The following is an 11690-nucleotide window of genomic DNA, read 5'->3' as shown; positions in this document are numbered from 1 at the left end:
CTGCTCCTGAGCCCCTGACACTATGTTTGAACAAAGTGTAAGTTTCAACCCATATTAGTGAACCTCAGTATCAAACACATCTATTCTCCTGTGGTTCCAAGGGCATTCCATACTTTGGAATAGCTCCTCCCACTAGCTCTGGCAGGTATGTTCTAATCTTCTGACCTCACTTAGTGGGAGGAGACATCTCACCCTCCAGGCCAGACTGTCCTCTTGTTTTGGTCAGGTTTTGGCTGAGTTCCCTAATAACCAGCCACCTTTCCCTTTCTAGAACCTCACCCTTCCCTCCCCGTTTTTTTCTTGGATTACAATCTTTTCCCGTGTATAAGACGCCCCCATGTATAAGACAATCTCCTATTTTGGGAGACTCAAAATTCAGAAAATGGGGAAGATTGCCAGAATTTTTGAGGTTTTGTGGGGGGTTTTTGCAGAGGAGAGCCCAGAGTGCTTGAGCTTTTTTTGGGGGGGGGGGGGAATTTGCTGAAAAACTCTACCCTGCCAGAGCGGCACTGAAAGTCGCACACACCACTAAAAATATCTATTGACTGCCCGCTCTGAGCCAGCAGTCGCCAGTCACCCTTCCAATTGACGCAGCAGCAGCCAACAGACAGTGGACCTTGCCGCAGTTACCAATCACCCACCCAATCACCACTGAAACTCTCCCGATCGTGGCTAAAAGCAATCACCCGTTCTGTCAAGGCACTATCCATGTATAAACATATGCATTGAAAGGATAAGCCCCCTTTTGGGGGCTTTGTTTTGGGATGAAAAAACCTCGTCACGTACACAGTAAAATGCGGTACTTTTAAATACCTATTTCTTTACTTCATGCCTCTCCCCCAAATCTGGTATGGGTCAAGCTGGGAAGACATATAGTAAGCCATGGGGGCCTGTAGTACGATGAGGGAGCTTGACTGGTGCCCTCTTAACAAAGGGCACACACAATAGCTTGTGTTGTTTAAGCAGCTGCAGCTGATTCTCCTGCAGATAAGTTGGGAGAAACACTATCAACAGGACGGATCTCCCAATGTGATTCCTAGTCCCTCTTCACCCCAACCCTAGAATCAGCAGAGACAGAATTCCTGTCCACTATAGCTAGCAGGATGGGATGCAGGTGGCGCTGTGGTCTAAACCACTGAGCCTTGGGCTTGCCGATCAAAAGGTTGGCGGTTCTAATCCCTGCGATGGGGTGAGCTCCTGTTGCTCGGTCCCTGCTCCTGCCAACCTAGCAGTTCGAAAGTACATCAAAAAGTGCAAGTAGATAAATAGGTACCGCTCTGGCGGGAAGGTAAATGGCATTTCCGTGTGCTGCTCTGGTTCGCCAGAAGCAGCTTCGTCATGCTGGCCACATGACCCGGAAAAACTGTTTGCGGAGCGGACAAACGCCGGCTCCCTCAGCCTGTAAAGCGAGGTGAGCGCTGCAACTCCAGAGTCGTTCATGATTGGACTTAAATGACAGGAGTCTCTTTACCTTTATAGCTAGCAGGAGAGCAATTACACTCTCCAAGTCACTTCTTGCAGGGGCAGTCAGAAGATAGCAATCTGCACATGAGGTTTTCAGCCACACTTAACCAAAGGTCAGCTTTGTGCCCAAAGCACCTGAACACCAAATAAGGCGAGGGAGGGGGGAAGACTCTAATTTGGATCCATATGCCATGGGTAGGGTTGCCACCTTCGGTGAAGCAAAATAAAGGACATGTTTAAAACTGGGGGTCGTCTTATACACCGGTAGTTGGAAAGGGGGGCGATTGGTTGTAGCCACGAGCAGGAGATTGTCAACGGCGATTGGGAACGTGATAAAGCTATGCAACTGTGGGCAACCTCTGTGGGAGAATCAGAACATACAGGGTTAAGAGGTTCTGTGTGTGACGTCTTGCATCATGAGGCGTGGTCACAGACACTTGCGGGAGTGGTTTGCTCAACCCCTCCAAAAAAGCTCAACCACTCTGGGCAATCCCCCCCCCCCCCAAGCTTAACAAGTCTTGGCAATTTCCCCCTATTTTCTTAATTTTGAGTTATACAAGGGGGCATGTTATACACGGGAAAATATGGCAATTTCTTAATTTTTGGTTCAAAAAACTGGGTCGTCTTATACATGGAAAAATACAATAAATCCCATTTCTTTAAAAAGATCAGATGTTCCAGAGAGGAAGCAAGGAGCTGGATTCAGCTCCTCTTTGTAGAATTTGCAGCAGTTTGTTCAACAAGAGTAAGTATGGACAATATTGAACTGGAACTTATTCTACGTACATGTTCAGAGTGTTAAAGCACAATCCTATGCATGCTTATTCAAAGGTAAGTGTATGCAATGGGGTTTACTCTCAGTTCATAGGACTGCAACTTTCATCTTACGAAGTATTGGATTGGTGTGGAAGATGTTAGTATATTATGCTGTCCATTTTATATGACCCTGAGATGTCATTAGATGTATCTGCATCAAAATTGTTTCTGGAAAATAATTTAATTTTTTTTGCTACCTAGCAGAAATATGATACATAAAAACCGCAGCATGTTTACATCCTAAAAATGTGGCATGTTCAATAGGATGCTTCTTGTTGCAAGAAGCTTTTGGTGTGTGTTTGTGGAATTAAGAGCTTTTAGTAAGCGGGATTTTTTTCTTTTTGTAAAGTGAGTTTAAATTTTTTAAATCATCAGCTAAGCCTTGAGACCATTTGACTGTGAATTAGATCTGAATTATTGTTTTTTCCCTTTCTAATGCTTTGTTATGACAATCACATTTTGTAAGACTTATGCTTAATTGGACTTATGCTGCAACACACATCTAGGTCATGCATTTTAATGTTCCACAAATTAACTGAATGAATTCAAAGTTAGAAGTTGACTTTTTTCTAAATCAAAATGCAAACACATTTTTTATGAATGCTGAAATGTTATTGAAATGTTTAGATTACTAGAAATGAAATATTTATTAAGTGATGAAAACAGAAACTTCAAGGAAGTTGTAGAGATTTCCTAAGTTTGGTAATAATAATAATAATACCCCACCCATCTGGCTCTTTCCCTAGCTACTTTGGGTGGCTCCCAACAGAATATTAAAAATAGAATAAAACATCAAACATTAAAAACTTCCCTAAGAAGTTACTAAGCATTTAACAGTCACCACCTTTCAGTTCAATGAAGCCCACCACAGAAATAGCATACCTCAATATTATCTTAAAACATACTGCTTTGCTAAGTGAATGCCTGCAAAGAGATCACATTCTGTCTTGCTGCACATCTCTGTGATGAAACAGAATTGCCCTTTTCAAGCACTTCTGCTTAAGAGATCTTCACTGTGCTCGAGTCCTTTGTTTCCCTCCTGGTAATTCCCTTAATAGGTTCAGACCTCACACAGCCTGAACCTGCTTGAGTACTGCTGGAAGTAAGCCCCACTGAGTTCAATGCGATAGGCTTGCAGCCTTGGTTCAGAACTTGTGGCCCCTGTCATATTTCCAGTAGTTTGTTTTACATTTCACTTCTATCTGTAAACTACTGATAAATGTTTATTTCATACAGGCATCTGAAACATTGTGAGCCACTGCACAAAGAGTAACTGCAGACATTAAGGAAAAGCATATTTAGCTCTATCAAAAAAACACACAAAAAAACTACTGGGTGCTCTGTCATTCTAAGGAGCTCACTACATTATTGAATTCACTTACTTTGGGCACAATCAATCTGAAGTTGGAAAACTTGAGCATATGTTTAACAATCAATCCCACTGAAATCAAAGGGACTTAATAATCCTGTTTAACGTCAGTTGAAATGCAACCATTATTTAATTCTGCATTCCCTACTTCCGACTGTTTACATGGAAATGGCTTTGAGAGCTGTTTTTATTAGAGTTCCAGCCGTAGTCTTAGCTCTGTGCTTCATTATTTCAAAAGATTTATTTAATTTTAGAACACATGTCCCAATCAATGTTAACACATGCTTTAAGCATTTAAGTTTATTGTCCTTTAAGCAGTTAGACACAGATTTTCATTAATTCGGTTACAAATACAATGCATTTGCACACGTGAGAGATTTTAGCTTGCAAACTTCCTGACAAGTTACTGGAAAAGTTTCTTAGTGGTATGCTACGACACTGTATATCTGTAGTAAATGTTATTTTGAAATTGTAGCACAGTTCCCATAAAACTGGTGTGGTTGGTCTATTCGCAAGGATTTTGGATAACAATCAGAAGATATTCCTTATCTGTGGAAAAAGATAATAAACAATGAAAGTGGTAGCAAATGCTTACAGCTTGTTCTATTTCGGCTATTCCTCATTTTTGCAATATACATTTCAAAATAGTTCTATAAGCCATATATTTTCATAGTTATAATATTTTGTTGTATTTGGTGAATCCTTTTCCCAATATTGATTGTTGACTATTTTGGGGGATTGATCTTGGGCAAAATAATAAAGACCACTGCTTGTGCCCACTCAGTAGACAAAATGAAACACTTCAAAAAATAATAACAGCCATTGTTTATCAAATACCACCTTGATGTACAAACACAAGTACTAAAAGTTTAAAAGCAAATCTGTCCTATGTTAGATTGGTGGTTTGGGAGTCATTTGTCACGAACAGTAAGTAGCTGCAGTTTTATGTGCTAACTGGCCAAATCCAGCTTTGGGAAAATGGTTGTTCCTCATACCTAGGAAATACCAGATCTATTGGTGGAAGAAGACTGGAAGAAATTTTAAGATTACCTACAGAAATATTGTAAAATTAATGAATGTTAGAATGATGTTGGATGAAAGGTTATGTGGTTTTTAGCTATAACGCTATAAGGAGTATGGAAAAAAAATGGACTATTAACAGATAAAAATTTAATGTTACTTTATTTTAAGATTAAAGATTAGGATAAAACAAAGAGGGGAAGGATTTGCTGAACTAATAAATCGAACTGGAATACAAAAAGGGAGGTGTGAGGAGGTCCGGGAAATAAGCAAATGAAAGAAAGTGATGGAAAGATGGAATTGTTTTTTATCTATTTTGATTTTGTATTTTTCTTTTTTCTTGTTGTAACATTCTAATAAATATCTTAAAAAAAAAAAAGGAAATACCAGATCTAACAATTTTCTCGTCTACAGCCATCAGCTATAGTCTGCCCTTGCCACACAACATGATAGATGGATAAATGCTGGGCCCTCTCTATTTAAGCCCGGGGTGCCCAAACTTTTTTCAAAGAGAGCCAGATTTGATGAAGTGAACATGCATGAGGGCTGAACAAAGTTGTTGAGCTTTTTTTAACCCCAGGACATATACTGCCACGGAGCCTGATTAAATTGACTGGCGAGCTGGATTGGGGGCCCCAAAACGGACTTGGACATGCCTGATTTAAGCAATTACAGTGGTGCCCCACAAGACGAAAAACTCGCTAGACGAAAGGGTTTTCCGTTTTTTGAGTCGTTCCGCAAGACGAATTTCCCTATGGGCTTGCTTCGCAAGACGAAACATCTTGCGAGTTCTTGCGAGTTTGTTTCCTTTTTCTTAAAGCCGCTAAGCCGTTAATAGCCGCTAAGCCGTTAATAGCCGCTAAGAGCCGTGCTTCGCAAGACAAAAAAACACAAGCCGAAGAGACTCGCGGAACGGATTAATTTCGTCTTGCGAGGCACCACTGTAAAGGATCTGAAGGCAAGCACATCCCTTATGCTTTTATCTTCCTAACTGAAACAGGAAGACGGATGCTTAACAGCAGCATTGGATAACTGAAAGGGACCTCAAAAGCTACCCACACAGCAGTAAGAGCATTATTTTCTTTTGGAAGACAAAATATATTACCTGGGGCAACCATGATTTCATGTTTCTTTGATCTAATCCTGAGAAAGGTCAGATCATTCTGGGGATCAATATCTCTCACTGTGCTTTTTGCTTTCATCGTGAGCTGATGAAGGAGACCTGCGTATTGTACTGTAGTTGAGTTGTCGAGAGTGGTTCTGATTGGGATGCCTGAAAAGGAAGTCATTTGCTGCTTTAGGATTAAACAGGGCAACATCAGAACCAAACTGCATCCGAGGTTAAGGACACTTCTGAAAAAGCCATTTTTACTCTGGAGAAAGAACAGCCAATCAGCAACTGTTACAGGTGAGGAGAGGCAATTAAACCATAAAAAAGAATCTGTTCCCTCCTTTTGCTGCCCTGTATCAGAGACTGGGAAGAAAAAGAAGGGACACCTAGTTGGGAAGTAAGCTGCCAGACCCTACTACATGCATTTTAATGAGATTTCAGTAGCCTATGAGACAAAGGTTGTAGACCAAGATTGTCAGGCTGTAATCAAAATTACTTGGGCAAACCCTATGAAAAATAGTTTTCAACAACCTTCTCCATGCAGCTTGATATCCACTACTGCTTAAACTGAATAACTGTTACCAATGGTTACTAGCCAAAATAAGTATGTTTTACCTCCACTGCCAGAGGAATTATGCTTTTAAATATTAGTTTCTGAGAATCACAACCAGAGTGTGTGCTATTGTACTCAGGTCCTGCTTACAAGCTTCCCACAGGCATCTAGTTGGCCACTGTGAAAACAGGATGCTGGACTAGAAGGGTTATTTGCCTGATCCAGCAGGTTGCTTTTATGCCCTTACAGACCCTCCAAGTGTCCATATTTTCCAGGGCAGTCCAAGATTTTCAGAAGCCATCCAGGTTTCTGATCTGATCCCAGAATGCCCCACTTTTCTTTAGGATGTCCCTATTTTCATTGGAGAAATGTTGGAGGGTATGCCCTTATGTTCATTAGGGAGAGACATCTGGAGATACTGTAAAACCTACTACTGGAGTAGCATGTGAATCTTTCCTCAAGAATCTCAGTATTTTGGTTAACTAGACAAATAGCTACAAAAATAATAAATGGTCACAGACACCTGAGATCATTGGAGTATTTACATACTGGGTGACACCCCAACTTCCAGTAAATGGGAATGCTGCCACCAATTTCAAAAACACATAATTTTATCCAGTGCTTTTAAATGTGTGTGTGTGTGTGTGTCTGTTGGTACTCCCCATGAAGTTGTTAAAGTAAATGCCACACTTTTAACATTGGTGGAAAGGGAAGTGCCGGTACTGTGTACCCTTTAGTACCCCCAGAAAAAAAAGCACTGGTTTTATCCACTGTGTTGAAGTGGCAAAAGTATCTTAAAAAACAGAGCATTTGTGAACTTGAAGAAAATGCTGAGGCCTCACACACAAATCACAAAGTCCCCATCAGCCTCTTGCTCTCAAATAAACTATTCACACTGATGACTTCTGCAGATTAAAAGAAACCAGTCCTCAGCTTTAAATTCAAATTGTAAATTAGAATAACCAACTTAGCTTAAAGTAGATTTCAAATAGCAAAAGAAAAATTCCAAAAAGCATATTTTTGTACAAAGCGTTGAGAACACTCAAAAGGCAGATCTTTACCTTCTGCATTTACGACAATAGTTCCAATAACTCCTTTATGTGACTGGATCCTCTTTAAAGTTTCTTCCACCTCTGCCTGCAAAAGAAGCAAAATCACTGTAACAAAATGTGAGCACTAGCCTGTAAAATTTTGGCAGCAGCCAATATTTCTAACCAATTTGGTCTCCAGCTCCAGAACATAGGATAGTATCCCACTAAATCAAAATCAGAGCAGACCCACTGAAATTAATAAAGTTAGTCATAACCATTAATTTCATTGGGTCTCCTCCAACATTGGATCCAGCCCACTGAACTAGCTACTAAATTAACAGCAATGGAGCACTTGTGGAGGGAGCCCTGTTGCAAAGTAGCATCTGGAATTATGGCATCACGCTGAAGGCACTAGGGAACGAGGCTGCTCTGCATTAGTGGGGCTCTTAGTGAAGCAAGAGAGGTGCGATGTTAAAGGGTAGATGGTAAGATGGAGGCTTAAAATGCCATCTATATTTTTCTTTAAAACCCAGCATTAAGACAGCCACCTCTACTCCCACATATAGTAGTCTGCTCATGTGGGGTTTCCTGCTACCAACACCCTGATAGCAGCAATACTGAGAGCAGAAAGCCTCACTCATGAGTTGATAAGAAACCAGATGGGTTGGCTCCTTAAAATCCAAGTTAAACTCAAGCTTTGATTGATTTACCCAGGCAAGAACCAGCATACAGTGGTACCTCGGGTTACATACGCTTCAGGTTACAGACTCCGCTAACCCAGAAATATTACCTTGGGTTAAGAACTTTGCTTCAGGATGAGAACAGAAATCACGCAGCGGTGGCGCGGCATTAGCTAAAGTGGTGCTTCAGGTTAAGAACAGTTTCAGGTTGAGAACAGACCTCCAGAACGAATTAAGTACTTAACCCGAGGTACCACTGTACCTGCTTACACAAATAACGTGTTCAATTTGCTCCTTGGTGTAAAAACATTACATGAACCCGCCCCCGCCCCCCAAAATTAAGCAATGGTTCCACAAGATTTGGGAGGGAGTAGTCCTATAATAAGTAATCCATCAGGTCCAGGTTATGTGGCACTGTTCTTATTTATAATTTTCTGAAAGACTGAATATCAACTGAGAAAAGTGCCACCACATTATAAAGCAGGCTTCCTCAAACTCAACCCTCCAGATGTTTTCAGACTACAATTCCCATCATCCCTGACCACTGGTCCTGCTAGCTAGGGATCCTGGGAGTTGTAGGCCAAAAACATCTGGAGGGCCAAGTTTGAGGAAGCCTGTTGTAAAGCAATGGTAATAACTGTAAAAGGGGATGCGGGTGGTGCTGCGGGTTAAACCACAGAGCCTAGGACTTGCCGATCAGAAGGTCGGTGGTTCGAATCCCCATGACGGGATGAGCTCCTGTTGCTTGGTCCCTGCTTCTGCCAACTTAGCAGTTCGAAACCACGTCAAAGTGCAAGTAGATAAATAGGTACCGCTCCAGTGGGAAGGTAAACAGCGTTTCCGTGTGCTGCTCTGTTTCGCCAGAAGCGGCTTAGTCATGCTGGCCACATGACCCAGAAGCTGTATGCTGGCTCCCTCGGCCAATAAAGTGAGATGAGCGCTGCAACCCCAGAGGCGGTCACGACTGGACCTAATGGTCAGGGGTCCCTTTACCTTTTTAATAACTGTAAAAGTCTAATCCAGTTTATAGGAAAGATTTGTGGGTGTGGGTGTTATCTATCTCTTATATCTCTGAGTCCCAAAGTAGCTTACAAGTGAAAGGCAATAAAAACAGCAAGCATCAAAACAATTATGTCAATAATGTCTTTAATATTTTTTCATCTTCCTTCCCAATCCCTCTTCCTTTTCAGTGAGCCTCAGAGCAGGGACTGTCTTATGGTTGTTATCTGCAAGCCATGTTGAAAGCCTTATTTGGCTTTAAAGTGTTGTTTTTATCCTTCTACGCAACTACAGTGGTACCTCGGGTTAAGTACTTAATTCGTTCCGGAGGTCCATTCTTAACCTGAAACTGTTCTTAACCTGAAGCACCACTTTAGCTAATGGGGCCTCCTGATGCTGCCGCGCTGTCGGAGCACAATTTCTGTTCTCATCCTGAAGCAAAGTTCTTAACCCAAAGCAGTATTTCTGGATTAGCGGAATCTGTAACCTGAAGCGTATGTAACCAGAGGTACCACTGTATTAAAAAGCTGGAGAAGCCCCGCCCTCATTGTTTGCACTCCGCCATCCTAACACTTGAGCTCAATAAAACCTACCTGTCTGTTCTTCACTCTACATCAGGTCACAGGCCACTGGTCCATCTAATACAGTGTGGTTCACCCCCACCCCCATTTCCAGGCGGGGACCAACCACGTTTCCCCACCTGGAGATGCCAGAGGCTGAACCTAGAGCCTTCTGCATGCTAAGCTGATGCTGTACCAGAGAGCTCAGGCCTTTCACCTATATAGGAACCCAGATACAGAGTCAGACGATGGATCCACGTAAGCTCAGTGCTACCTGCACTGATCGGCAGCGGCTCTCCAAGGTTTCTGACAGGAGCCTCTCCCAACCCTCGCTGGAGATGCCATTGGGGGCAGATGCCCTGCCGCGGCCCTTCTCCTCCCACTCGCTTGAAATCTCCAGATCTACCTTGGCTCCCCCGTTTCGCGGCTCCCCCCACCGTCCTTTTTCCCTACATATACAAACCCGGCAAGACCGTCGCCTCTCCCCTGAACCCCATCACAGCATAAGCTCCCCCTTCCCTCACCATGGCTCCGCTGGGAAGGCTCAAAGGCGGCAGCGCTTCAGCAGGCCCCCCGTTGCTATGGAGCTCTGCTTGCAAGCGCAGGGCTGGGCGAGAGGAAGGGCCCGGAAGTGAGGGGGCGGGTCCTAGAGAGCCGTCATTCTCCGAGTTCTGCGCCTGCCTGTTTTCAGCCTCCCCATCAGGGCGCTTTCGCTTGCTTTGCAAGGAGGGAAAACTGTGCTTATTTAGGGAGCAACAGAGCTGTAATAGCAGGAGCGGCGCCAGCTTTTTTGTTGCAGTTTTGCCTTTTCCCTTAAATCGGTCCTGAAATTCTCTTTTTTCTTTTTGAAAAGGGAAATGTTTTAGCGTGCTGTTCTATTTTCCCCCTTCCTTCCTTCCTTCCTTCCTTCCCTCCCTCCCTCGCCTGCTTTCTCCTTTCCCTTACGGGGAGGAAAAACAGCCTAGAAAATGGATTTGTTCTCCTTTCTCGCGCGATAAACCCAGCTTCCTTGTTAGGAAGCCTCCGTGTAAAACAAACACACACAAAAAGCACCTACAGTGGTTCCTCCAGTCCTATGAGCGGGAGAAGCAGGGCTCCTCCGTGGAGCTGCCTTGAGACTTCCCTTCCCTCTCCCGGACAGAGACGCTTGCTTAGAAGTTAAGAGGGGGTGGAAATTGGCATGCCTTTAAAGCCCCGTTTGCTCCATTCTTTTGTTTGTCCTGCCTTCCCTTCCTCCCTTCTCTCTGTGTTGTCTGTCTCTACTATTTTCTCCTCCTCACCCTTGAACTCTTCTCAGTTCTTTCTCCCCTCCTCCCTTTGCTTTTTCACACATCACCAACCCTAAACATCATTTTTTGCTGCTGCTTCATTTTTCTTCCCTCGCACCCACCCCCACTGGCAGAAAAGAAAAAGGGGGGGAGTGTTTTTGTTTTTATTTACTGATTGTGTTTATATTGTTGGTTTCCCCTAAATAGCTTCCCTGTTCCCTCCATATTAAAAATGAAAAATAAACGAGGCTAGCTCTTTGTTTCCTTGCCCCCCCCCTTCAATAAAAAGGTAGGATTGGGGCTTTCAAGGGGCATCGTCTGTGTTGCAATAGGGGTTAATGGAGGAGGAAGATTTAACTGGCTGCCTTATACTTTCTTAACTTGAGGCTGTTTGAGTTGAGGTACCTCCATTGCAGGGGGTTGGACTAGATGACCCTCTGAGGTTTCTTCCAAATCTGTGATAATCTCACAGTAGTAGTCTCAAACTCCACTTCCAACTCTGCCCTCAGCTTTCTATCTCTTTCTCTCCTCTTCTTGACTTCTCAAGACAGCAAAACAGTTTTTCTGCACTGCTAGGGTGCTTCCCATTTCCCCTTTAAAGCAGCTCCTTGGGCAAAAAACTACACACTTTCAAAAGTTAGGATTGCCTCAAAAATGGGAGACAGCTCTGTCAAGGTTTGAGGCAAAACACTGGATGGGATAGATGGGATGGGATGGAGGGGGAGCTTCTGACAGGACACTGCAACCCTCGCCCAATCTATTCAGAAGTGAATCCCATTCACTTCAGTGGGACTCACTGTCAGTAGGATTGTAGGTTTT

General features: G+C 43.1%; 1 protein-coding gene across 1 annotated transcript; it reads right to left on the bottom strand.

Moving 5' to 3' along the window:
• Window positions 1-3934: 3934 nt before the first annotated feature.
• On the bottom strand, window positions 3935-10233 carry LOC114604533 (dynein light chain roadblock-type 2). Its single transcript, XM_028744689.2, has 4 exons — window positions 10128-10233; window positions 7395-7470; window positions 5775-5942; window positions 3935-4198 (listed from the first exon to the last, which is right to left on the bottom strand). The coding sequence occupies exons 1-4, from the start codon at window positions 10128-10130 to the stop codon at window positions 4155-4157; spliced, it is 291 nt and encodes a 96-aa protein (XP_028600522.1). The 5' UTR covers window positions 10131-10233; the 3' UTR covers window positions 3935-4154.
• Window positions 10234-11690: the final 1457 nt, after the last annotated feature.

This window comes from Podarcis muralis, chromosome 9 (genome assembly GCF_964188315.1).
Source record: "Podarcis muralis chromosome 9, rPodMur119.hap1.1, whole genome shotgun sequence".
In the NCBI taxonomy this organism is placed as follows: Eukaryota; Metazoa; Chordata; class Lepidosauria; order Squamata; family Lacertidae; genus Podarcis; species Podarcis muralis.
This window is presented reverse-complemented; position numbering and strand designations above follow the sequence as displayed.

Bases quoted from the DNA above. Each gene is read 5' to 3' on its own strand.
- LOC114604533 (XM_028744689.2), bottom strand. The intron at 5,943-7,394 runs GTAAAGATCTGC...CTTCCTTTTCAG, and splicing joins TATTGTCGTAAATGCAGAAG to GCATCCCAATCAGAACCACT. The intron at 4,199-5,774 runs GTAATATATTTT...CTTTTTCCACAG, and splicing joins TGAAATCATGGTTGCCCCAG to ATAAGGAATATCTTCTGATT.